This window comes from Cydia strobilella, chromosome 18, assembly GCF_947568885.1.
Source record: "Cydia strobilella chromosome 18, ilCydStro3.1, whole genome shotgun sequence".
NCBI lineage: Eukaryota > Metazoa > Arthropoda > Insecta > Lepidoptera > Tortricidae > Cydia > Cydia strobilella.
The window spans coordinates 11070754-11098280 of record NC_086058.1 but is presented as its reverse complement, the minus strand read 5'-3'; the positions used below and the strand labels follow the sequence as shown (position 1 = coordinate 11098280).

The 27527-nt window shown below is 42.3% G+C and overlaps 1 protein-coding gene across 1 annotated transcript in view; it reads left to right on the top strand.

Annotated features, from left to right (window-relative positions):
* LOC134749341 (protein disabled) overlaps positions 1–27527 on the top strand; it is a 32890-nt gene that overhangs the window by 822 nt on the left and 4541 nt on the right. Inside the window, exons 3-20 of the mRNA XM_063684260.1 lie at positions 928–1142; positions 2700–2843; positions 6031–6177; positions 10027–10212; positions 10927–11139; positions 14266–14910; positions 15484–15678; positions 16094–16251; positions 16378–16471; positions 16877–17810; positions 19125–19283; positions 21344–21440; positions 21985–22193; positions 23510–23660; positions 24904–24977; positions 25688–25769; positions 25859–26170; positions 26735–26935. Of these exons, the coding sequence (XP_063540330.1) occupies positions 928–1142; positions 2700–2843; positions 6031–6177; positions 10027–10212; positions 10927–11139; positions 14266–14910; positions 15484–15678; positions 16094–16251; positions 16378–16471; positions 16877–17810; positions 19125–19283; positions 21344–21440; positions 21985–22193; positions 23510–23660; positions 24904–24977; positions 25688–25769; positions 25859–26170; positions 26735–26935 (4216 nt within the window). The remainder of the gene's footprint in view (positions 1–927; positions 1143–2699; positions 2844–6030; positions 6178–10026; positions 10213–10926; positions 11140–14265; positions 14911–15483; positions 15679–16093; positions 16252–16377; positions 16472–16876; positions 17811–19124; positions 19284–21343; positions 21441–21984; positions 22194–23509; positions 23661–24903; positions 24978–25687; positions 25770–25858; positions 26171–26734; positions 26936–27527) is intronic.

Here is a 27527-nt window from a genome sequence, read left to right as displayed (position 1 = left end):
ATCAGGAGTAATCCTACAAATAGTGTTCGTTGAAGTTTGGTTTTTCAAATGAAAACACAGCTAGCGATCACTAACTCTCACATAGGTTTGCAAGTTTTTTAAAGCAATAGACCTTATGCTAACACCAATGTAGGTAGAACATATATTATGATAACTTTGTGCACATAAGACATTAGATATACTTATCTTCTTTCAAAGAAGTGTTATCAAGAGTAGGAGATAATGCATATGACAACTGTTTGCTTGTTCCCTCTGCAAATATGATATTGTCAAATGAAACAAATGATTGTAATTGTATAGGCAGGTAGAGTGTAGAATAACATTATAGAGTTTACACGTTCCTGCTACTAATGGCATTTGAACTACGCGGCTTAGTACAATAGTTACAATACTAAACACGTAGGAGTAAATAACGAGTTAGCAAAGCATGCTCTTTCGCAAATAATAACTATTTCTATACTATTATGAGGCCATATCCGTATGTAGTTCCTAGCTACATTCTTTAAGTGTACACTTCTGGGCTTTGTCGGTTACTTGGCGGTTTTTCACCTAATGGTCGTATCGTGCAACGGGAGGTCCCGGCGAGTCCCGATTCTAAATTTAAAAACAGGAAATTCAATTCAACGGGAATGATGCACGATAAACAGGGACAGAAATAGGACAAACGGGCTCACTTTTATTTTGCACTCCACTCGCGTAGCTTTGTTTAAAAAAACAATGTCGCTAAAGCTAGATCTCAAAAACTTATTCGCAAAAGGTAGCTGCAGCTAATATTTTCAGTTGTTTTTGTGTGTTAATTGTTGCTTTATAAACCTAGCTTGCATCGGCATTAAAGACAAGTGAATGAACTGTTAAAACAAATGGCGCTCGCTTTAGACAATTTGAGGAACGGGTACGGATTTCAAAAATGGAAAACGCGTTGTACAGACAAGAACGAGCCCGGCCGTTTCCTGGGCGAGGGGGTGTCGTTCCGGGCGAAGCTGATCGGAGTGTTGGAAGTGCCGGAGGCGCGGGGGGACAGGATGTGCCAGGAGGCGCTGGCGGACCTGAAGATGGCGATCCGGGCGGCGGGCGAGCACAAGCAGCGGATACAGGTGCACGTCGCCATTGATGGCCTGAGGCTGCGGGATGACAAGACTGGCGTGAGTTACTTGTTATTTTCTTATAATATAATACTTAAGCGATTCAAATGGATTGCTGTTGTGGACGATGTGAAAAACTGCTTATTTTGGCTCTTGAAACCCATTCTAAGGGCTCTTTCCCACTGAACATCCCGTTTTTTGCGGGTACCGGTTTTCTGCAGGATCCCGTTTTAGTAATTGAAAATTTTAAAACAAAATTATAACATAGTGCCTTATATTATCCTACCTTAGTGTTAAGTTGATATTCTATCATGTAAACAATAATTGTATTATCATCACGATCATACAATATATACATATATGTATATACTAACAATACACTGCACGTGGCAACGTGGGCAACCACGTTAGCACAATGCGGATTGGGGACTTCATACACCCTATGTATGTATGTTATAAAACTTATAAATATTGTATTTATTATGTAAAAACCGAACTCAAAAGCAAATCTTACCAACAATGAAACCCAGATGGATCGGTTTTTCTGCCTCCTTAGCCTCTGGTTTAAAAATTAAATCGCATCATTATTTCACAATTTAGTACCCTCCGGGCTACCGCGGAAACTCGGGAAAACTAATTATTTTTAAAATAAACCCTACCTTAATCGAATTGTCGTTTTCATACGCCCCTATATTGTAAATTTCATCCAAATTGCTGGAGCCGTTTATGAGAAATTATAAATATACGCAAATATATCTGAAAAAAGTTTTTCACGGAACAATAAAAACATGATAGATTATTTGCCGCTGTACATGTTCAATAATAGAAAGAACATATACGAGTTTATTAACCTTTTAACCGCCAGTATAATTAAAGTCTTCATCAATTATGTTAATTACGACAAAGTACAAAATTGCATTGCAACTTGATGTTTGGACATGCGGTGACTAAATATGAATTCGACCATTGAACTGACCGGACCGAGATAAACGAATGATTCGTAATGTTTGTTCGTTAATTACAATAAGGACCACGCCACTAAACTATATAATATGTGCCATTCTCAACCAAAAGGGTACTTGTTGTCGGCTGTCAATAAGGCGCTATTTCCATATAGCTATTTGTAATAAACGTTATCGACTAGCGACAATGTGGTACCTTTTGGTTGAAAACGTCATATATTAGGTACAGTAGCTTGTGTAGGTAAGTTAGGGCCAGTGTCGCGTTCTAGTTGTTCTAACACTTCTAACCTACTATCTAAATGTCCCGATAGGTATGAGGTACCTCAAAAAATCAAGAAAAATGTATGCTCCAATAGATGTCGCCATACCTTTGGCCTATACTCGTGTATAGCGACACCGTTTGATATTTAACAATTTTAACACATATCAGTGAAAGAACACGGGTCAAAGTCATATGACGTTTTAAAACCTTTAATCCTGTGTCGAATGCTGGCAGTAAATTTACTGTGACTACAAAATTTGGGTACTATAACAATAAGCCTCTATACACTCAATTCTCTTTGCCTCTATGGGCATGCTAGCTCTCGTACCATCTAAATGACCGCCCTTATGGTTTTCAATTCAATGTAATGATAACTTCCTATTGTTTCCCCAGGACTCGCTATACCACCATCCCGTTCACAAGATCTCCTTCATCGCCCAGGACATGACGGACTCGCGCGCGTTCGGCTACATATTCGGCGCTCCTGATACCGGCCACCGATTCTTCGGCATTAAGACTGATAAAGCTGCTAGTCAAGTAAGTGGTTTATCTTTCTTTGTTGTTTTGTCTCACTACATACAGGCAGCAGTAGGCACGAGTGATGGCCTCTGCATAGAAGTTTGCAGGTATCACTATATAGCTTACATCATATCACTAAAAGTAACATGGTCATAATACTATGTAAGTATGTAGCTCTGTGCATCTCAGAGCTGAGGAATCGGGAGGGTGTGCGCCGGCTACCTAATTATCGAATACAACAACCTCTAGCCGGGCGGCTACACGTCAAAACTTGCCAAGATAAATGCAATTTTGATTTGTCAAAATAAAGATTCTAAATAAGATGGAATTGGAGACCTATAGTCGTCTGGGCGCCTATAACTAGAGTTGTGCCGTTCCCGGTAACATTCCCAATTTTGTATGGGGAAATTTCTCGTTCGGTAACATTCCCCATACTTGTGCAGAATGTAGGTAATAAGTAAGCCATAACTAGGCTTATCGAAGACCTGGGGCCCGTCTCTCAAAAGCTTGTAACTTGTAATACAAGCGGATGTCACTTTTTGACAGCTTCTGTTAGAAAGGGACTTCCACTTGTATTACAAGCTACACGCTTTTGTGAAACGGGCCCCTGATCTAGAGATTGAGCAGGTTACCCATTATAAGTTGCAGTTTCTACTGTTTGTAAATAGTAAAATCGAGACTCGCAGGAAATAAGTCAAATTCATCTATGTGTATAATGTATGTGTTGCGATTCCCTGAAGTGCCTTTTTTCACTTTTCTCTGAAAAATGGCTTCGTTTTATATTAACGACCTTTTTATGAACACCCGGCTGATTCTGTCATCATGAATTATGTTATGTGCCAGAACAATGTACATTTTATTTTAAATAGACTCGGTTAAAAATGCTTTGCTGACAATTCTCATTTGTTGTTGTTATTTTATAACAGTTGTTGTATAACTGTTATTTCCTTTATAGTCATTGAATTAACGGAAATGTCCACTTAAAAGAAGATGTGAATCAGCGAAGGGCCGAAACTCTTTTTTTTACTTAGCTAAAAGGCATTACGTAGGAGGCGTGAGCAAGGTCAAGGAGCGTTAAGATGGCCTTTAAGTTTCCGTAGTAAATGTGTAAATCGATCGTTGTATAAATACCTACCAAATTATGTTAATGTTAGCGGATTGTTTGGATTGGTGCGTTGTTGGTTAAATACGAAAATTTGTTTTTATTATGATTTTATTGAATTCCTACCGTACTCTACCAAATCGATATCTATATTTAATTTTTAATAATGGAAAAAGGGTGACCGTTGGTATAGAATCACTGTGGTGGTTGGGGTTGTTATAGAATCACTGTTTTTTAATGCCAGCCTATGTTTGGCATGATAGACAATGTTGACGCCGTTGTCGGTAGCAGGAAAAACATTGCAAGAGAACATATCTACTTAGTAGTTTTGTTAAACGAACTTCGATCATCGATCTTCGTGTTTCCGCCACAAATTTTCATGCATAAAATTTGCAAAGTATACGTTCTTTGTAACTTGCCACAGGCTGGGTAATGCAGCTAAAATTTGAAACAGTCCAACATTAAGACACCTGGCACACGATGGCACCAATTCACAAAAATATTGCAAGCTATTTAGAAAACAAATGAAACAAATTGATGTCATCTTTTGATTTCCTGGTGACTGCATTAAGAAACAAAGGATATGATAATTAGAGTTTCCTTTTGTGAGCTTATGATATCATCTGATCAGACGAGGTTAAAAAGACCAAGTAAGTACATTAACAGTACTTTAAGGAATAACAAATGCTCGGCTATTCAAAAATAATTCTTATACCGTCGAGATAAATTCTTAATTAATGATGTGCATGAGAATGAATATGATATATTCATATAAGGTATTGGAATCCCACACGAGGAAGCACTTAATTTAGAAATACCCACGTGATATGAGCAATTGAAATTAAAGTAACCGTCAGCGGCTGTAATTCCAAACCACACATTTGTGGAACAGGCATATTGGCAATGGCAATGAGATTATGATAATGATTTTAAAGGTATTGAAACTCGTAATGAGATTTCAAAAGGAAATTTTAATGAAACAGTCATACGCAATCATTTCGGTTAGTAAGTCTGTAAGTCTCATACTTTGTTTACGTTTGAAGCATTACGTATATCATTATACAAACACCTACGTATACACATAATTGAGCATCGGTGGAACGTATGTCCTTGCCATAAGGTATTCGAATTATCACAAACCATCGGTGAGTATACATAAAAACTCTAAACTTTATCGCGAATTATAACGAATATGATAAGTGGCAAAATAGCAGACGGTTACACGTTCTTATTGTAATTTTTTGATTTGAAAGAAATTAATACACGGAAATACTAAACGTCATATTCCTTCTTAGATATGAATTGATATGATGGAGTCTGTGCAGTATTAATGTTCGACTTTGAAACATTTATGGCATGAGTGTGACTACAATGAATTTTCTTATTCGCGTCATCATGGTCGCAATATGTGGCTTTCCAGCACAGAAGCTTCCTTATGAATCTTATGATTTAAGTGCAATTAGGACCAGTTTATCTGAAATTCCATCAGAAATTTTTATAGAATGGAAAATGTCTATCCCTAGAATAGAAAAGGTCCCATACCCATGGCATTAAAGCAATAAAAAAGTCTGAAATTGTAGTCAAAGTCCGACAGTCGTACCTCGCTCGCGAAACGCTTCTAACAAAACGTTAAGTGAACATGACGTAACGGTCCAACAGAGAGCCCATCTTAGTATGGAAAACAAGTAAATTGGGATTTTCTCGGTGAAATATTGCGTTTATATATGTATAGTTGCTATACAATCTTTGTTACGATAAAATGTAAGGAGTCTAATGGTACCATTCTACCATTTCTTTTTACCTTTTTGAAAGTAAAAAAAACTTAAATTTCGAAACTTTAGGGCCAGTTGCACAAACCACAATTAACAGACTGATTAACGTCAAGCAGCAGAGAACTATGAAACTTTCCATACAGTAAAATTTAGCGAACGGTAAAACGGTGACAGACGGTTTGGTGCAACCGACCCTTAGTCCTGTATTTTTTTATCATTTCCATATATTATTCTAATATTCACATTCTTATGATAAATTGCTCATTTGCCATCTATTTTACTAGATTTTTTGTTAAATTCAACGTGTCATCATCCCTATTATCTTCTACAGGTAGTCATAGCAATGCGGGACCTGTTCCAAGTGGTGTTTGAGCTGAAGAAGAAAGAGATAGAGCTAGCGAAACAGCAGCTCGAAGGAAAATCGGTTACCAGCAGTCTAGTGAGGCACACTTCCGCCATCACTGATGTTAAATCTAAGGTAATTACGTATAAAACACTACTAATATACATACTTGAGACATGAGTTTTATAAATGGAGCACGTGGCAGAGCTTCAAGACGGCGCAAAAGAACTGGTCACAGATAGTACTGATCACCCCATTATTTAATGTGTTCTTATGTCACCACCGAAATTATTTTTAATAAATAATTTGATTCGTATTATTTTAAGTAGGCAGACTATTAGCAATTGACATACTGAAATTGTCATATTATCTTCTTCTACCTACCGTTATCCCGGCCTTTGCCAGGGTCCGATTTCCTACTAGCCTTTCTCCACTTTGCGCGATCCTGGGCGTCCTCTCGTGTGAGCCCGTGTACGCTCATATCGGCTTTCACGACATCGAACCATCGCTTTTTTGGGGCTGCCTGGGGCAATGCCCAGTGCCAACTGCTTGAATCGAACCAGCGTCTTCATCTCTTCGTGGTTAAATTGGGTGATTGTGGGTGATGCTACTTCCCGGGTATCTTATATGTATAGTGTAATAACATTGTATGTTTTTCAGTTGGACAAAAATAGGGCTTTAATTTATACCTAAGATTAGATTACATAAGCAGGTACATCTGACAGACGCTATGACAAAAAACGAATCATGATGAGTAGGTGGACAGTAACTCGATTTGTTCAGTTTATAAATTGTGTCGCTTAATACCTTTTCTTAATACCAAAATCGCATAATCTGACAGATGGATTTACCCTAATTTAAAGTTAAGCGACTCAAATCTCAATTATAGAAAAACCTACATTACAGTACTACTATTATCGCAATTACACTTGAAGCTATTAAAACCTAGATGAACCGGATATTCAGTTACTATCCGGTATCCGGCCTATCCAACCCCTAATCTAATATCCGGCCGATTACTGGATAGTGACGTTACAATCCGGCCGGATACCGGATAGTAACTGCTTGATTTCGGAGTAAACAAATTGGATTTAAGAAACAGTCACGGTCATAATCGTACTCGTTTATTATTTTAAAACAATTTAAACATTCCACTCACTCGCACGCTCACTCATTTTGAACCTAGAAATGAGTCCGCGCAAACGTTCACTACGAAACAGGTCAAAACCTGGAAAATGCGCCCCTTAAAAACCGAAATGTAGGTATAGTAGTAGTAGTAGTAGTAGTAAACTCTTTATTGTACAAATATACATATTAAAAATTACATGGTACAAATAATAAGATGTACAAAGGCGAACTTATCCCGCGTATAGTTCCGCTGGCCGAAAATTTTCGGCCGATGGTTAGGCCGAACATCTGGTATCCGGTATCCGGCCAAACAACTATCCGTTGCATCTCTAATTAAAGCATCTCAGAACGCAAAAACCAGTACATCGTAATTCTATACAAATTCTTTCCCACTTCAAACCTGCTTGCTGTACATTCAACTCACAATTCAGATTAAGACTCGGTTATATTAACATCATTGCAAATTACACTTTATGTGCAAATAATAAGGTCGGGTATTGCCAAGGGTATATCATCGTCATGTTATAACGTATGCAGTCATTATGAAAGGGCAGTCAGGTTGCGTACAAAAAGGCATTCCCTTGACGCGGTTTGTTATATTTGGCGATCGTTTCCATAACGTAGGTTACGGTCGAGGGCACGAAATATAAAGTAAGCATTGTGCTAAAAAGTCGTATGAAAGGCTTTGTTTATGAATACATATAAATTGTACAGGGATTTTGGAGTCTTAGACATTGAATTAAGATATTTAAGATAGATTTCATAAGACAAAGTACTAAACGGATTAAATATGTACTTCGGATCTTCCCGGCGACCGATACGATCCTCAACCTTTTAAGAAAAGAGCGTACTTAAATGTCGGCAACGCACTAGTAACCCACACGCACTAGTAATACGTGTTGCAGGTGTCCATGGGCAACGGTATTTGCTTACTATCAGGCGATTCGTCTGGTAGATAGCCTCATTGGTGTATAAAAAAGAAAGGGGTTTTTCAAGATTATAGGTCTTTCAAAACCATTCTTCTGTTCATGTTTTCGTTTGCCGATCCGCCTTATTTCATCATAGCGCTTTCCCAGATGCAAAAAGCCCGGAGTCTGCTTTGGGTAAATTAAATTACTACAAGTCGATAGAACCCTAAAAAGGATGTCTATCGACGACATCCACAATATCCGGCTTATGTTTTAAACACTGCATTATTGTCTCTGTCAATACGCAAACGGGATACCATACGATACATTCCACTCTGTATTCTTTGATCAGTAGCCAGAAAACAGCTGACATTGAAAGATAAAAAAGGTTTTTTTTTGTATTTATTGTGTTGTAGTTGTTTGGTTTAATTGTTTTAATGTCGAGGAAGAGGTTGCTTTCGTTCCAGTTCCCTTGTAGGAAGACAAAAGTGGTATTTTATTATTATTTTTGTTACAATTTTTCTTACACTTAATACTTTCCCTTCACTTAATCGGTATTGGAAAGTTTTATTTTTATAATATCTAACTTTAATGATCTTAAATTTCGAAGAGACTTCTGCGAGAAGTAGAAAAAAAAATCTTATGAATGAAACTACATGAATATAGGTACCAAAGTCACGCGATATTTGTTGCGATATCATTTGTCCGGACTATGCTGCTATGTGTTCTAGGTTTATAAACTTTATATCTATTTACACGACGCTTACGCATGTTTAGTTGCAAATAAGCTAATTTTAGTAGCTGAGTCACTTTACGCATCTTTACGCAAAAACAGTTTCTCTATTACGGGTTGACTGCACGCGGTTGTTTTATGCGATCAACGCAGCGTTGAACGCATGCGATCAACGGAATGTAGGAAAAATGATATTTTTAAATCAGATAATCTAATGGACTGTATAGATTAATTACCCAATTTTTTTCCCCAATCGTTATATTCCCATTCGCATTTTTCCCCATTGTGTTTTTTAACCATTCTTTAATTTTTTTAATAGTTAATTAATCACACGCGTATGTCCCAGTCGCTTTTTTGCCCAAAAAGTAATATTTCCAAGAACATGTCCGTGGTTTGCCCTTCGGGCATCTGAAGCTACCTAACGAACCCAACCTATAGTCAGCAACAGAAGTTGCTAAGCGGGCGAGGTGTTCAAAATGATCTTCACGCGACTTTATTGTTAAGAGAACAAGAGCGTGTCAAGGTACTTTTGAACACCTCGCCCGCTTAGCAACTTCTGCTGCTGACTGTACCTATCGACTTAGTGTGACTATCGTGAAAACATTACACTTTGGGGAAAAAACGACTGGGATATACGCGTGTGATTAAATTAACTACTGAAAAAATAAAAGAATGGTTAAAAAAACAGAAAGTGGAAAAACTTGAATGGGAATAAAACGACTGGGGAGAAAAAAATCGGTAGCTAATCTAAACACTCGCATGCGTTCTACGCTGCATCTATTGCATAAAATAAATAAATAAATAAATAAATAAAGCAACTGCGCTCTTGTATTGTGTTTACTTTCATAAAAAGATTATTGTACCTTTGAGAAATTATATAGTTTTGTGATAAATCACGTTGATAAGCTTGTCATTGCTACAACCGACAAATCTTGCAGCCATAATTTCGACCGAAAACGAGGCCACGAACGATTTCCGCGGAAATTACCACGGTTATCTAACGGATGAGAATGAGCGCGTAATGATATGGCAGTTTGCGTCGTCAAACTATCTCTATGCCAAATTTCAACTAAATTGGTTCAGCAGTTTAAGCGTGAAGAGGTAACAGACAGACAGACACACTTTCGCATTTGTAATATTAGTATGGATTTAAACTTAAGGTACATGTTCCCCATAATATGCCTAGCCTAAAAACATACCTTTTATTACTTCTAGAGTATCACAACGATCGGGGAGACGAGCACATCAACTCCCAAAAATCAAGATACATCCGAAGGAGGCGTCGCAGAATTAGTAGATTTGGAGCAAGAGCTGTGTTCTTTGAGGAGGGGGCTCACGCAGGTTGAGGGCCTGACACCGTCCACTGACCCGTTTGGAGACTCCTTTATAGCGCCGTCACAGGTTAGTAGATGAGTTTGTTGATATAATTATTAAGGCGGTTCCCTGAGCCAGAAGGCGAGAAATCTCCTTATATGATCATATTTTTCTAAGAGACGTTGATATTCGTAGACGTGGAAAAAATATATGTAGTTCTTGATTATGCTTCCGATACACGAATTATGACACTTCGCTCGATACAATTAATTCCCGAAGTAACTAGGACTTTTAATCCAACTTTACTCGGTTATTTATTATGTGATATAAACAAAAAAAGAAGAAAAAACAATCTTAACTTAAATAGTAATTTTACCACTTTCGAATTTCGATATTGTAAGGCAACGTTTTTAAAATAAATAAAAATCGACAAAATTCGATCAAAATTGACACTTGGCGCGCATGGTCTTTCCCGTTCTTTCTTGCGAAATGTGACAGTGATAGCGGCAAACCGATGGAACGGCCTCAAGTCTCAACATGCTTGATATTTTCTCTCGATTAGAGCTTCAGTTGAAAGAGAAAACTTATAAACAGACCTGAAGACATACAGACACATACTTGTCGATCAAATCTTCACGCAATGCAGCATAAAATGCGTATTTATTATTTGTTAAATATATTAAACCGGGTCACTCACGTTTATAAAGTCGAGGAGGACTTCCTCCTTTTCCCGGTTTAATATATTTAATATGTCATTGTCTCACGGAAGTTTTGTTATTAAAATATATTTATTATTTGCAGAAAGGTCTTTTGCCGCCGCCCCCCGGCGTCAGTACCACGGCGCGATCGCGCTCCTCAACATTCGCGTCCGCCTCCGCTACCGCTTCCGCTTCCGCGCCAGTGACCGCTTCCGCGCCGCGCACCGTATTCAGTCCCAATAAGACGCAACTGCCTTTCGATCTGCCACCTGAGTTGGAGCCGCCGGCGCCGCAGCGGGTCGAGCCTGAAGCTCCGGTGAGTGACAAAGAAATGTGAACCTTATATAAAGTAATTAAATTTGAAATTTAAATGGCAGCGCTATACTGCGTCGCGCATTGATAAACTATTAGCACGGCCATTGAAATATAGAATGTAACTACTGTATTTAAGGTTCAAATTCGTTGATTCTAGATTTCAGCTGCTTGAATCGTCCATTAATTTCCAGTTTATAACCCCCATGGCTGCATTAGATAATAATCGCTAGTCTGCATGCCTCAGGGATAGATATCATCATTATCACGGACAAGAAAATATACAAATACTTTTAATTTCCATTTAAAGCCGCATGCAACATCATTAAAAAACAGCCATTTACTTTTAACGCTCTTATACATCAATACCATCTGTTCTGTTATAATGTGATATTCTTGTAATGATTTTAATATATTATATTTTGGCTTCGTAATAATGCATGTAACTAACGTATTTTGAGCTATCGTCCCGTAATCGCTAGTAATCAGTCCATCGTAGCAATCTGCCTAGCCTCTTAAGGCCCAGCCATACAAATGAAAAATCCAAAATTTGCCACTGAAATTTGAACCTATAGTGGATTAGGAAATAGAGTTGATTTTGCGTTGTTGGAAAATTGAACGAAACAAAGCAAAAGCGACTGTTCCAATTGTATAGGATTTAAATTTCATCGAACTGAAGAGGTACTATAGGTAGGACCTTGGGCGTTAGGAGGCTATTAAAATATAATCAATATATCGCAAAAAAAATATATCTCAAATATAAATAAAATACACACATTTGTAGTCATTTAAGTATTTGGAATTGGTGAAGTGTGTGTGCAATGTTTTAGATTTCCTAATTATAGTCAGAAACTACGAGTAAGTTTGAAAGTGTTTTATCGTACGGTTTTGAAGTTCTTAATGCATTAATTTCCACATGAAAACCACGTGAAACTGTATATTAAACATAATAACAAAGACATCTCATATTTCGTATAATATTGCTTTTTTTTTCTACATCAATCATTTACCATTTAACAATTAATCTACAATCGCCATCAAAATATCTGAACATACGCTCTAACGCTTTGACAAAAAGGTCTTGCTCAGATATTGACGACCATGAGTCAATGCATACTTACATATTATGCATTGACATACTTAGGGTCGGTTGCACCAAACTGTTTGTCACCGTTAAAGAGTTCGCTAAATTTTATTGTACGGAAAGTTTCATAGTAAACCGACGCGGCGCGCCGCCGGGTGACGTTGATCAGTCTGTCAAGTGCGGGTGGTGCAACTGGCACAGTAAATAAGTTACAAAATTATTTGTCGATTCAAATAAGTCTACATAATTAATGTCCTCTAAGAACAAATTAAATTATTTTCAATGAAAATATTTTAATTTGTGGTTTTTCAAGTAGACACACTACTATTTAAACTATCAACTGAAATAAATGTCATATAGGAAGGAGGAGGAATTAATGTCATTACCGGGTCTAACGCGATAAAATTTCGTTATTTTACCTTTTTTCTGACGTTTCAACTAGGTTGCATTGAATAGGTAGGTAGGTAGGTGCGTAGGTCAAATAAGTCAGCAGTGAATGCTGAGTAAAATGGTAACAAACATCTTTCCCTGGTAACTTACACTTTTAAAGTAAAACGTTTCTTACTTATTATCTAAAAAATATGTCCCCGTATATATGGTATTTGTCGTCCTATTAGTTACTTATCTCTAACTAGTTCAAAGTAAAACCTAATTTCCAATACAAGCGTATTTAGTACCAGCGCTGGGACCCATCTCTCGAACGTTATTAGACTAATAATAAAAAAATATTATTCTACTAACTGTCATATCACTAACAATTTTAGTCTAATACCGTTCGAATTGGTCCCAATAAACCGAGCCCCACACGATGCATGTCCCTAATGAGTGTTGTCTGTGTATGTGCGCTTACAGCGACCTTCCCAATACTCCACAAAGCGAGTCCACCGATTAGTACCCAGCACCGCCGTCTCTGTCGCTTCTCCGCCCAAAGATATTAGACTAATATTGTTAGTGTAGTGTCGTGAATATGCTGGTTCTATATCCGAAATACTAAATTGACATATTAATTCGTACACTGAAATAAAAATCATGATTAAAGTAAAGAAAATATCATAAAGCCCTCTAGTAGCCGACACTGGCTTATCTATGGCTTACGCGGCTAACGCCATAACTTTATAATTTATTAACTGTGGAATGAACTGTCACCTGCGGTATTTCCGGACCGATACGACCTTCAAATTCTTCAAGAAAAGAGCGTACTCCCATCTTAAATGCCGGCAACGTACTTACAACCCCTCTGGTGTTGCGGGTGTCCATGGACGGCGGTAATCGGTTACCATCAGGTGATCCGTCTGCTCGTTTGCCTCCTAAATCATAATAAAATGAAATAAAAAAAATGGCCACCCGGTAACAAATGGCACCCGTCACTATTTTTATAATAAATATAGTTCAATGTGTGTAATTTTTAACCCCCGGCGCAAAGAGACATGTGTATCTGTGTATCTTTGTGGTTGTTTATCATAGCTCCCAAATAAATGAGTAAATCTTAATAAAAATTGTAATATTGTACTAATAATACTATACTATATATTGTACTAATTGTACTATAATAATAATAATACAAAATTGTATTCCTATGAACATAATCTCTGACGATCATTATAGTTATGCGTTTTAGGTTTGATTGAAGGCAAATTTATAATGTATTTTATAATGAAATAAAGATATCTTATCTTATCTTATCTTATCTTAAGGTTTTTTGTAAATTATTTGTTATTACTGTTATTGGTATAGCTAAAAAGGTTCTAAGTTTTAACTCACTAGATGGCACTATTATAATTTTAAATTTGTTGTTAGTTTTATTGAATAATTGGAATAAATAGAATCTCCTTTAGTCCCATTTAACAAAATACGCTGTAAAACGAATTATTCTTTGTGGCTTTCATCTGTCATAAAACTTCAAGATATTCCAAAAACAACACTAAATGTCTATTTAGGGTTTGGGACATAGAAACAGACATATCTACAATAATGACACAGACCTGTGCTAGTACTATTAGCCTAATATTCAGAAACGGGCCGAATGACCCCAAACCTGTGTTACAGGTCCGGACATCGACGGCGCTCGGTTACGACGTATTCACCGAACTAGACCCCCTCGGCACGGGCCGGAGTAAACCTTACGTTGACAAAAAACTCTTCTTTCAGGAGCTCAAAAATCCGCCAAAGAAAGTGCTCAAAGATCTCGTCCCGACCACTCAATCTCTCCTAACAGAAATGACAGAAAAAGAGTACGGTCAAACGACTATGACGTCATTAACGCGGCACTCTGGTGGCACGGTTTCTATCGGACGGCCATTGTATTCCGCCGGGAATTTTTTCGCGCAGATCGATCCGTTCGAGGAGACAGATCCGTTTGACAGCACTGATCCTTTTTCGGAGTCATTTAAGGAGGATCCTTTTACGAGTATGCAGGAGTTTCCGAAACAGAGACGAATTAAGAATTCGATGACGATGCGGGAGGAGTACGGTCGGAAGCTTGATAGAGCGGAGTCGCAATCGCAGCAGACGAAAGTGCTATCGCAGTCGCGGCCGGAAACGCAGTTGCGGCCGGAATCGCAGTCGCGGCCAGAAACGCAGTCGCGACCGGAAACGCAGTCGCAGACGGAGGGGAAGAATGTGTTCAATGGGCCGCTGCAGGTCACGTTGCCACCTGAGCCCATTCCTAAGTCTCCTAGGCTACAAAGACAGGTACAGTTAAGTAATACATGGGCAGTATTAAACATTCGTTCCGAATTACTCGTAGACGTATTTGTAGAAGGGGTACTGCTACCATTTCAAGAAACAAGAATAATTTCATTTATTCATGGCAAACTACATTTCATACAAACGTACAGGATTACAAAAATATATATATTTAAAACTTGAAGTGGTCCCGCCTCATCATAACGTTAACCCTAAGGTCAGCGCTGATCTTCCGGCGAGACCATCAACAAATACGTCTACGAGTAATCTACGACACTTATGTAGTTTTACAATTACTCTAACAAAACGAAAAGGCCATCAAAACGTCCGTTTATTTATAAAAGGCGGTTGAAACGCCCTATCGACCCACATGTGCACTCATGTATGTTTCATGAGTGCACATTTTATAACTTTATTTTCGGTCTAGCAAAATTTATTTCAGTACCAAAAATAGAAACATAATTAAAATGTCGTAACGGTGCTAAAACTGTAAATACAAGCGAAAGTGGATATAAAAATTATAGAGGCACAGATTATCCACTTTTGAACGTGTAATCTACACACTTTCTAATTTTCCAGAACACAGACACAAGCACAATCCGGCAACGTCCACAACCCAGTTCCAAACTAAACGCCGAAAGCGCTTCACCCCCACCGCCCCTACCTCCAAAGAAAGTTGGCGAGCTCACAGTAACCCGCCGCCCACCTCGGCCCCCTCAGATCGAGGAGGAGGGCCCACCGCTACCACGGCCGGCTAGAAAGAGGGAGCCTCTGGTAAGTATCACTTTTCTCTCTCTAAAGGTAGTTCAGCTCATAGTAACCCGCTGCCGCCTCGCTATTTGATCGATGAGGACTCGGCGCTGCCACGGCCGGCTAGAAAGAGAGACCCTCTGATAAGTATCACTTTTCTCTCTAAAGGTAGTTGAGTGAGGACAGTAACCCGCTCCCGCCGCGGCCCCCTCAGATCGAGCAGGGGGCCCGCCGCTGCCGAGGCCGGCTAGGAAGAGGGCACCTCTGGTAAGTGGTATGGGGTCTTCAAACCTAGGAAGGCCATAGCATAGCCAGGCCTTCGCGGGCCGGATTGTATGAAATGTTAGAACTTTTGGCTCGCTGAATTGGCTACGATTTGATAAGAGATACTAGCTAGAGCTGTAGAGCTATAGAATCCTTAATCAATATATGTTCGCAGGCGGACCGCAGCATGAAGCCACGTCTATCATCAGCAGCCACAACTAGTAGTGAGGACGAGTACCTATCGCCCGCACCACCCCCCCTGCCCGCCGCACGAAGGTTCGACATCACTCTCAGTCAGCTGCTCACTTGCAGTATGGAGGAGTTAGCTCACAGGTACTTTACGCTTTTCCTACGACTTTAACGAGGTATTTGACTCAACTTTTGGCGTTGAAATATTGTAGGCGAATACATCTTGTATGTTCATTTTTTTAGTTTTTCTTATAAACACTATGTTTTCAGGTTAAGAGTTCCTGCGGCGACGCTGTCGTCCATGACGCTACCTCAACTCACGGATTACCTCCGGTCCTACCTTGCTGCCGACAATGATAGAGCGGTATCTTGACCTTACATTATAGTATTTTTCAAACATACAACACGCTGATAGATGTCATCTCAATACAATTTTGCGAGATTTGGCGATTTTAGGTTATAAATTGAATAGAAATGACATCTATCAACGTACCCTTGCTGTTTGAAAAAACTATACCTACTGCATTTACGGAAAATTCTTTGGCAGACATGGAAAAATATATCAACTTATAGATGGTTTCCATAAGTAGAACTTTTTGATACTTGGAAGGCTGACCAATTTTTCACTCTAAATTATTTACCTTTGGCATTGGCATTAACCAAGAGTGTTTTTCTACATTAGAACACCGTGTGGTTAAAACAACTAGTGAGATTTGATTAAACACTCGTTAGTTGTATGACTGTCTTTCAAAATTGATTTTCTTTACAGCATATCCACATAGAACCTTCACAATCAGATAAAGAAAAAGACAGACCTCCACTTTCCATAGCGATGTCGTCCACAATATCCGACAAACCCCCTCCAACGGCCTCATCAGTTACGTCCATATCGTCCGACTTCAAGCCGCAGTTCGAAGACGACTTCGCTCCGACAGAAATGGGCGAATTCGTCGCGAACTTCGAAGATTTCGACATGAAAGCGAACCCTAGCTACGACCGATATGCCGCGTTTAGGGAAATACAAGAACAAGAAATGCAAGCTAAATCCGTATTAGATCCTATTGATGATAAAAACGCCGAAGAACTTAAACAAGATTCAGACGAAAAAGAAGAATTATCCGCAATAAACGATATAATGATAGCCAATCAAGACGAAGTAAAGGAAAACGATCGTAGTCCCCTAAAAACTTTAGACGAACTAACGTTAGACTCTTTCAACATGTTCAGAAAATCCGTCAGTCCGAAACCGACGCAAATTGATGCCAAAATCGAAGACATAAAATCCGTTATGAAGAATTTGCAATTAGAACAGTCTAGAAGATCTGTGTCGCCTAGAGAAAATAACACAGAAATTAAAATTGAAGGTAATAACGATAGATATGCGGCGTTACGTGAAATAACTATAACAGAGCCACAAGACGAATTTGAGTCATTACCACCCGAAGCGCCTAAAGAGCGAAAACGATCCGATGAGAAATCAGATGGGTTCGATAACAGTGACTTCTTTGACTGTATTGACAACAGCAGTCTGTCCTTCTCACACGTGGAGGAAGCGTTCAGGAAGAGTCCGGTGGTGAAAGAGAAGGAAGAGGTGAAGGAAAAGCCGGTAGAGTTGGCGCCCGTGAGGGATCTGCAGCCGCCGCAGAGGCTGTCTACAGGGTCTATTAGCGATGTGGCTAGCGGGTCGTCACCGGATACTAAAGGTAAGAATAGCTGTATTGACAACAGCAGTCTGTCCTTCTCGCACGTGGAGGAAGAGCCCGGGTGTGAAAGAGAAGGAAGAGGTGAAGGAAACGCTAGCAGAGTTGGCGCCTTTGAGATATCTGCAGCCCCCGCAGAGGCTGTCTACAGGGTCTATTAGCGATGTGGCTAGCGGGTCGTCACCGGATACTAAAGGTAAGAATAGCTGTATTGACAACAGCAGTCTGTCCTTCTCGCACGTGGAGGAAGAGCCCGGGTGTGAAAGAGAAGGAAGAGGTGAAGGAAACGCTAGCAGAGTTGGCGCCTTTGAGATATCTGCAGCCCCCGCAGAGGCTGTCTACAGGGTCTATTAGCGATGTGGCTAGCGGGTCGTCATCGGATACTAGAGGTAAGAATATATAAGGTATTGTTATTGCATTTTAGTTCTGTACAACGGTTTTATAAATAAATACACATAAGAAAACAACCAAATATCGACATACCAGTAAAAAAAAAAAAATTCAAACATAAGGTTCGTCAATTATGAGCTGTGTTAAGTGCAGAGCTGGATATAAGAAAACGCATAAAAAATTAAAATAACGTGACACAAAATCATCGACAATTGCAAAACCTTCACAATCTGCGACACAGGAACTTAGTATCGAAAAGAAACCTAAATAATCACGTTTCAAGTTAAAATATACTTTTCATTAAAAGCAATGTACTTTTATGTGGAGATAACTTTTTTCACACAAAGATTTGGAACTACATGCCATAGTAAAAGTTTTACAACTTAGAATAACTTATCCGGTGATATATCGCTTGTCCTTATTGGTCATAAACTATGACGGCCAATTACCCCACCCTCCTATATTGCTTTGTGGTTTGAGACAGTAAATTAAAACACACGCTCTATATGGCAAACAATTTTGATTTTAGATGACTTAATTTAAGGTCTCTCCAATAATGTTGGGTTCGGATACCAGGTCTTCTATCTCCCTGTTCTTCCTGACTCTCCACCTCTCATCTTCCGCTCTTCATTATTGGAGAGGCCAAAACGCCTAGGCTTCAGTGGCTCGGACACTTAGAGAGAATGGGAGAGGTTCGTGCCGTGAAGAAAGCGTACTCGGGACGACCAAATGGGAGACGCCCGGTTGGACGCCCTAGGTACCGCTGGAACGAGGGAGTTGCTCAAGACCTGCTCAACCTCGGCCATGGCGACTGGCGAGAGCTATCGCTAAACCGAGAGGCATGGCGTGATCTGGTGTCGGAGGCCAGGACTCACTTTGGGTCGTTGCGTCACCGTAGTAGTAATAATTTAAGGTCTATTTTCGCAGAAAAATGCGTGTCGCGCGGCGCCGGCCGCTCCGGTCGTTGGGCTGTTCTCGGCGCTGGCGCCTCGCCCTGGTCGTCGGACTCGCGCGACTCGGAGCCGCGGCACGCGTGGCGCGACTCGCGCCGTCGCCGCCACCACAGCCCGCCGCCGTCCGGGACCGGTGCGTACTGTAGCCATGTGCCGGGCCCTGTGTTCCGGAGCCTCCCCTGCGAGTCGGACTTGCGCGAACGGAGCCGCGGCACGCCCGCCGCCGTCCGGGACTGGTGCGTACTGTAGCCATGTGCCGGGCCCTGTGTTCCGGAGCCTCCCCTGCGAGTCGGACTTGCGCGAACGGAGCCGCGGCACGCCCGCCGCCGTCCGGGACTGGTGCGTACTGTAGCCATGTGCCGGGCCCTGTGTTCCGGAGCCTCCCCTGCGAGTCGGACTTGCGCGAACGGAGCCGCGGCACGCCCGCCGCCGTCCGGGACTGGTGCGTACTGTAGCCATGTGCCGGGCCCTGTGTTCCGGAGCCTCCCCTGCGAGTCGGACTTGCGCGAACGGAGCCGCGGCACGCCCGCCGCCGTCCGGGACTGGTGCGTACTGTAGCCATGTGCCGGGCCCTGTGTTCCGGAGCCTCCCCTGCGAGTCGGACTTGCGCGAACGGAGCCGCGGCACGCCCGCCGCCGTCCGGGACTGGTGCGTACTGTAGCCATGTGCCGGGCCCTGTGTTCCGGAGCCTCCCCTGCGAGTCGGACTTGCGCGAACGGAGCCGCGGCACGCCCGCCGCCGTCCGGGACCGGTGCGTACTGTAGCCATGTGCCGGGCCCTGTGTTCCGGAGCCTCCCCTGCGAGTCGGACTTGCGCGAACGGAGCCGCGGCACGCCCGCCGCCGTCCGGACTGGTGCGTACTGTAGCCATGTGCCGGGCCCTGTGTTCCGGAGCCTCCCCTGCGAGTCGGACTTGCGCGAACGGAGCCGCGGCACGCGTGGCGCGACTCGCGCCGTCGCCGCCACCACAGCCCGCCGCCGTCCGGGACCGGTGCGTACTGTAGCCATGTGCCGGGCCCTGTGTTCCGGAGCCTCCCCTGCGAGTCGGACTTGCGCGAACGGAGCCGCGGCACGCCCGCCGCCGTCCGGGACTGGTGCGTACTGTAGCCATGTGCCGGGCCCTGTGTTCCGGAGCCTCCCCTGCGAGTCGGACTTGCGCGAACGGAGCCGCGGCACGCCCGCCGCCGTCCGGGACTGGTGCGTACTGTAGCCATGTGCCGGGCCCTGTGTTCCGGAGCCTCCCCTGCGAGTCGGACTTGCGCGAACGGAGCCGCGGCACGCCCGCCGCCGTCCGGGACCGGTGCGTACTGTAGCCATGTGCCGGGCCCTGTGTTCCGGAGCCTCCCCTGCGAGTCGGACTTGCGCGAACGGAGCCGCGGCACGCCCGCCGCCGTCCGGGACTGGTGCGTACTGTAGCCATGTGCCGGGCCCTGTGTTCCGGAGCCTCCCCTGCGAGTCGGACTTGCGCGAACGGAGCCGCGGCACGCCCGCCGCCGTCCGGGACTGGTGCGTACTGTAGCCATGTGCCGGGCCCTGTGTTCCGGAGCCTCCCCTGCGAGTCGGACTTGCGCGAACGGAGCCGCGGCACGCCCGCCGCCGTCCGGGACCGGTGCGTACTGTAGCCATGTGCCGGGCCCTGTGTTCCGGAGCCTCCCCTGCGAGTCGGACTTGCGCGAACGGAGCCGCGGCACGCCCGCCGCCGTCCGGGACTGGTGCGTACTGTAGCCATGTGCCGGGCCCTGTGTTCCGGAGCCTCCCCTGCGAGTCGGACTTGCGCGAACGGAGCCGCGGCACGCCCGCCGCCGTCCGGGACTGGTGCGTACTGTAGCCATGTGCCGGGCCTTGTGTCCCGGGGCCTCCCCTGCGAGTCGGACTCGCGCGACTTGCGCCGTGGCGCCGTCCGGGACCGATGCGTACCGCCAGTGTATCTGGCCAGTGCCGTCCCCGTCCTGGCCGTCGGACGAGCGCTTTCCATCTTGCTAATGGTCCTGCCATGGCCGACATGTTCTTAGAAATAATACTGTAAATCCTGCAGCGACTTTGATAACAGTTTATGTTCGAGCTCATTGATGTTACTGCCGCCTGATGAACCGTTTCTGACAGCAACCCGGACAGTCAAGAGAAGCAACAGGTGTAAGCGTAGATAAGCGGTTTCCCAATATCTGCTTACAACGTATAACCCCTGTTGTTGCAGTGCAAACGTCCTCATCGTCGCGTGACGTGTCGCCGTGGGATGAAGAACCCCCACCGAGCCGCCTGCAGCGACCTCTGCATCGCGATCGAGAGTCTAGGTATGTCACCGCTTTAACCGCCTTAATATTGACTACTGAAATGTTATGTCATGCCTCTTAAAAAACTGGTCAAGTGCGAGTCGGACTCGTGCACGAAGGGTACCATTACGCAAAAAACGGCGATTAAATCACGCTTGTTGTACGGGAACCACACTTAAATATTTATTTTATTCTGTTTTTAGTATTTGTTATAGCGGCAACAGAAACACATCATCTGTGAAATTTCCACTGTGTAACTATCACGGTTCATGAGATACAGACACGGACGGACAGCGGAGTCTAAGTAATAGGGTCCCGCTTTACCCTTTGGGTACGGAACCCTTAAAAGCGAAGGTCACGCCATAGGATTTTCCGATTCTACCCTATATCTGCGGCCCAGCCTCTCCGTCCCGCTGCTCCCTCCCAAGGTCCGCCCTATGGTCGAGTAAGATATTAATACCAAATGGTTGTGGGGTCAGTTTTTTGACACACATTGTCACAAATGTTTCTCTTTCATACCATTTCAATATATTCCATAATATGAATATATTTTGTTTTTTTCCAGGCATAACTCATCGCAAGGCTCAAGAGAATGCCTGGACTCTGGCAGCGGGCGAGAGAAGGACAAAATACGAGACAAAAGAGACAGCCGCGACAGAGACAGAGATCTCAGCAGAGAGGGACGGGAATCTCGAAGGGATTCAGGTAGTGGTCGGGATCGCCGTGACGTTAGCAAAGAACGTGACCATAGAGATCGGCATCGGAGGAGTAGAGGTTAGTTTACTATGAAAATTTCAATAATTTACTAGTTAATTATACAGGTTCATAATATACAGGGTGAAATTTTAATCACTATAGCCATACTCTTGCGTAGTGACTAAGGTCATACTGAACAACTTTTATTATGGGACTAATACCGAAATCGCGAAATAAAAGTTGTTCCTAGTTGACCTATAAAGTCACTACGCAGAGTATGCCTAGTGATTAAAATTTCATGTATTTAGGATTGGATAAATCTCGGTTAGGTTCCATGTGTTTTTCGATTTTAACGGCCGAAGCCCCTTTGCTGGTCTGCTACTCTGACCTCCACCGATGAACAGCGGCCAGAGGCACAGATTAATAAATAGTTACTACGTAACAGATACATCATTCCCATACAAAAGCGACAATACCTACGCTATAATAGCCTACAAAATCTTAACAATACCTGCTGTTCAGGACGAGAAGAAATGTACCATAAGTATGCGCACAAAGAGTCGAGACTGCCTTGCTCGCCTTGCGAGTCACGTGCCAACGCCTCATCGTAAGAATGCGGGTTGTACTGTTACTTATGTTATTATTGTAATAAAACGAATGATGCGAATCAACCATATTTTTTATTAGTCAATCAAATATTTAAAAACAACACTTATAATACCTGACTCAAAAAACTCCTTAATTTACGATTTATCTACTTATGTTCAAAGAAATAAATGGTGACAAAATTCATAAAGATAGATTTTAAATACTACTCACCTTTCTTCGTCTCTCGGCAATTAAAAAAACGACAAATTTTCCTTTGTTTTTTGACTTTTACACCCATCCTCTGCACAATAATTACGTGGTTTCGGCATTTCGAAGCGTAAGCGCGGGAAACGTGCGGTGCGAGCGCTCAGGCGGGCGTTCGGCGGCCCTCTGTCGGTTGTATTGTCGACGATACGCCGAGCGGTAGGCATATAGCGCGTGGCCTTGAGCGAGTGAAGGAGGCCTGCCAGAGGCGCAGATCTAGTAATGAGGATATTATAACAAATAACAAGAGGGGTTTTTGTTGCTCTCAAAATTGTATACCTTTTCCGGGCTGTCACTATATCTAAAACGTATGGCAGCGTACAGCGCCATCTAATCCCGCTTTAATAACTACGTCTATAAAATGTTGCACTACTTTTACGCGTCTTAGGTTTCGACCTGTCCAATATCTTGGTATCTTGGTCCAATGTGCATTGCGTCTCACTCTCTCACTAAGCAAAATGTGAGATGCTAATACACATTGGACAAAGAAATTGGAGGTGGAATACCACCCATAGTATCGGAATGATATTTCTTTCTTTCAGATAGGGAAAACGACACGTGGGATCGAGACAGAACATACAGCAGGGAGAGAGAGCGGGACAGAACGTATAGCAGAGAGCGGCCGAAGGATTACAGGGATAAAGAAAGGGATAGACATAGGAAGCCGCGGCATTCGTATGATGAGGAAGAGGAGTAAGTCATTAGGTCTTTTTTTACTATAGTTGTGCCGTTCCCGGTTACATTACCCATTTTGTATGGAAAATGTTACCGAGCGAGAAATTTCCCCATACAAAATGGGGAATGTTACCGGGAATGGCACAACTCTATTTTTTACGTTATAAAATTTGATTCAAATTAAATACATTATTAATAAACGTCAAAAATTACTTTCTGGGGGTTTGTTACTTAGAAATTAGTTCTGGGGGCACGGCAGTGCCCCCGCCAAGTTGAGCAAATCAAAGAGGCACGGCCGTACAATCCTTTTCTCGAAGCCATTCAAGCCATTTACGACGTCCTGTAATTTTGTTCTGGCTAAAGCTAGAACCCTGAATTTTCAGTGACATAGGGCGTGATATGGCTTAGATATATTCCCAAGATTATTCAATTAGAATTTGTAGTTTAAGAATTACTCGACGTCAAAGTTCCTTAGTTTTGTCACTGACACACTCACTCACCGATCATCATAATTCTAAGGTACTTCTAGCCAAACCACAAGCTTCAAATTTTAAACATAACTAAAAGTTTATCAAGTCATAAAAAACCTAAAAATATTGCAATATCAGTCACGTTTTAATAATTTAAGAACTGTAGAAGTAAGTTTGTAGTCCCGTATAAATATACCTATATGCTATTACAAAGTTACTTTTGCAGTTCCTACACATAGTAGTTATATGTATAAAAAATTAAAGATATCTAATATTGATACGGTTTAACATCCCCTGGCACTGACTAAAATAACCGACTTGGTATCACATTACATCTCCAAACTTTTTTGTAGTAGAAGAATTGTGTTTCGAGACGCATCTTTTTAGATGTAATGTTTTTGATGGAATACCGTATTTTCGAAAGATGTCAACCAACCGCGACTTTTTTATGTGTTTGAAATAGCTACTGTTTTCGGCAGAAAGCTACATTTGCATTCTTTAAAGCAAAAAATGCCAGTAAATCGAAGTAATTTTTTCATGAAACGAATAAAATAAAACTATCTCACGATATTAAAGTCTACAAATTGCTGGTATTCAATGATAATAATAAAAAACACCAGTTTTGAGAAGAACACTAAATGACTCGGCCGGAATGGCATTTGCAGGCTTCATGTTAAACGGATTCCCAGGGTATTTCGTATAAACTTAAACTCGCGCCTGCAAATGCGAGTATTTGTTACTTCAACAATAATACAGTACTATTTTAGTAGTGTAATAAATTGATTCTTCAGTTACAGCGACGGTTGTGGGTCTGGCAGATCGTCTCCCAGGGGATGGAGCTCCGACCAGCGGTGGCGAAGTAACGGTAAGCGGAATTTGACTGTCGCAATCTTGCTAGAGTTAGAAACATTTTTTTTATCGATAACGATAGTTGTGTAATAGAAGAAAAGGACTGTCAACCAAATAAAAACAATATTTCAAAAAAATTAAATGGTGAGGTTTGTATAAAATTATATACAAACAGATACAATTAGTGTACATAATTGAATAGTATACATAAATGACTTTATAGTGATAAATGAAACTGTTTACTCCTAGAGAAGTTTGAGAAATTAATGATAATGATTATCTACTCCTAACACTGTCACAAACCAAATATAATGTCATGTGCTGCTGTTTGTACCTACTGATGTAGATATCGAAAAAGAAATTGCATCTTGTTTGTATATAATTTTATAAAAACCTTATTTAAATTTACTTATTAAATATTTTATTTTTATTTGAATACCTACTATTTTTTTTTCTTCCATTACCCAACTATCGATATCGATAAAAAATGTTTCTAACTCTAGCAAGATTGCGACAGGCTTTTTTTTGCCGCGTAAATTCCGGGCTCTGTTAATCACATAACTATCAAATACCTACAGTAAAGTGAAATAGCTAAACCGCTGATACAGTCTGCTTACACTTTTAGTTTCAACGCTTTTAAAAATCTGATTTCTCATCTATCATGTGGCCTGTTTGATTGACTTCGTGTCAAAAAAACACGGAAGTCTTAATGAGTTTATTTTTCAGAACGAAATTATGGGTCATTGGGGTGGCGTGAGTCGAGGCGGCGGAATGATGGCAGGCAGGTAGACGAGCTTAGCGAACGAAGGTAATTGTTTCGTAAAAACCAGAGTTCTTATCTTTATGAGTAAAAAGTCTAGTTAGTACTAAAGATACATTTTTACATGTCATCTTTAGGTACGGATCGACGCTCGCCTGGCCGTCGCGTCGCTCCAACAACAGTTCCTCCCGCCGCGATTCCGATCGCGACACCCGCGACCCCCGCGACCCCCGTGACCCTCGCGACCCCCGCGAGCGTGACCCTCGTGACCCCCGCGACCCGCGCGAACCCCGCCGCCGCTCGAGACGTGAAGACCCCCGGCAACGGCGTGACTATCGGTTCTCGAATGACTTCTCGCCGCGGGAGCGGACGAGTCCGTTCGACAATGATTTTACTGAGCCCCCGCCAGCGAGGAAGAAGGCGCCTTATGCGAATCTGGAAGGGACGAGGTGAGTTATTAATATGAGTTAGTATAATTCGGGGTCTCTTTGTGTGACATAATTATTCAAAGTCATAATGTAATGATTGTCAGATTATCATTAGTCATAATTCTGAAACCGTTTACTTTTCAGGATTTTCGTAAGGTTATCCTACAGATAGGTTAGGTTAGGTTTGTTTTATGGCAATCCTGAAAAGTTACGCGTGTCTGAGAAAAGCCAAATTATGACTAACGAAAATTCGAGCAAACAATACATTATGACATGACTTTAAACTTTATGGGGAACAATAGAAACCTGTATGATTCACATAAAACTACTTTAATTTGAACCTCCACCAATGGTAGTGACCTCGTGAGAACTCGGGAGCTGACGCACTATTGACGTAATGTGCTATATTTTAAACCAATCTAAAAAAAATATGTGTGATGTGTGGTCTGGGCTTGCTCCTTTCTTCCAGAACAACATTCAGCCAATCCAAAGACATCGAGATCATCCCGTTTTCTCGCTTCGTCTGCCGTCATGTCAGTGGTTTTAGAGTCACAAGATTTTTAAAAACTTCTTCGTCTTCCTCAGATTCGCCTTCGAGTCCGAAGAAATCACCGCATCCCCCCTCTCGACGGGCAGCGCGCGGCACGACGAGTCAACGTCGCGGTTCCGCTTCGACTCGGACTCCGTGTCGCCGCGCTCCATGTTCGAGGACGACTTCACGCTGGCCACGCCCCGCGGCCGCACCGCCTCCATCGCCGAGGAGGACGAGGACGTGCCTCCGCTGAGGTAACGTATTACGGCCCCTCGACCCTGCCTCGTGCCGCTCCATGTTCCATGTGTGTCCATGTGTCCGCGGTCGGACCGCCTCCATCGTCGAGGAGGACGAGGACGTGCTTCCCTGACGATAAATTTTACTCTAAGTGACACAGGTTCGATCCGACTCAATGTCTCTTGGCTCGGCCAGGCGCGACTCGCTCCGCGATTTTATCGCGCCGCTACAAGTACATGCGGCCGCCCCTAGTTCTGAGGACTAGCCATAGTAATTGCCGCGCACCGCTACGGAACGGATGCCTGTTCTTGCATGCGCCACCTAGCGGTCATATCTGTCGTAATAGACGCGTTTTGTTAGAGAGTTAATCTTCTGTACCTAGTACTAATATTTATTCTGTGGCTCAGCACACTTCAGCTAAGCCAAGAGACATTGAGTCGGGTCGGAACTGTGCCGCTTAATACAAGTATCATAACGTTTACTGACTTGTATCACCGCTATACTGTCTGTAAAGTCCAATCTTTTGCGGCTCAATGGTAAAGCAGACACATTGAGTGTGAGGAATTATTAATAAACAGTCAACATAAAGATGTCAATAGGCCAACATAC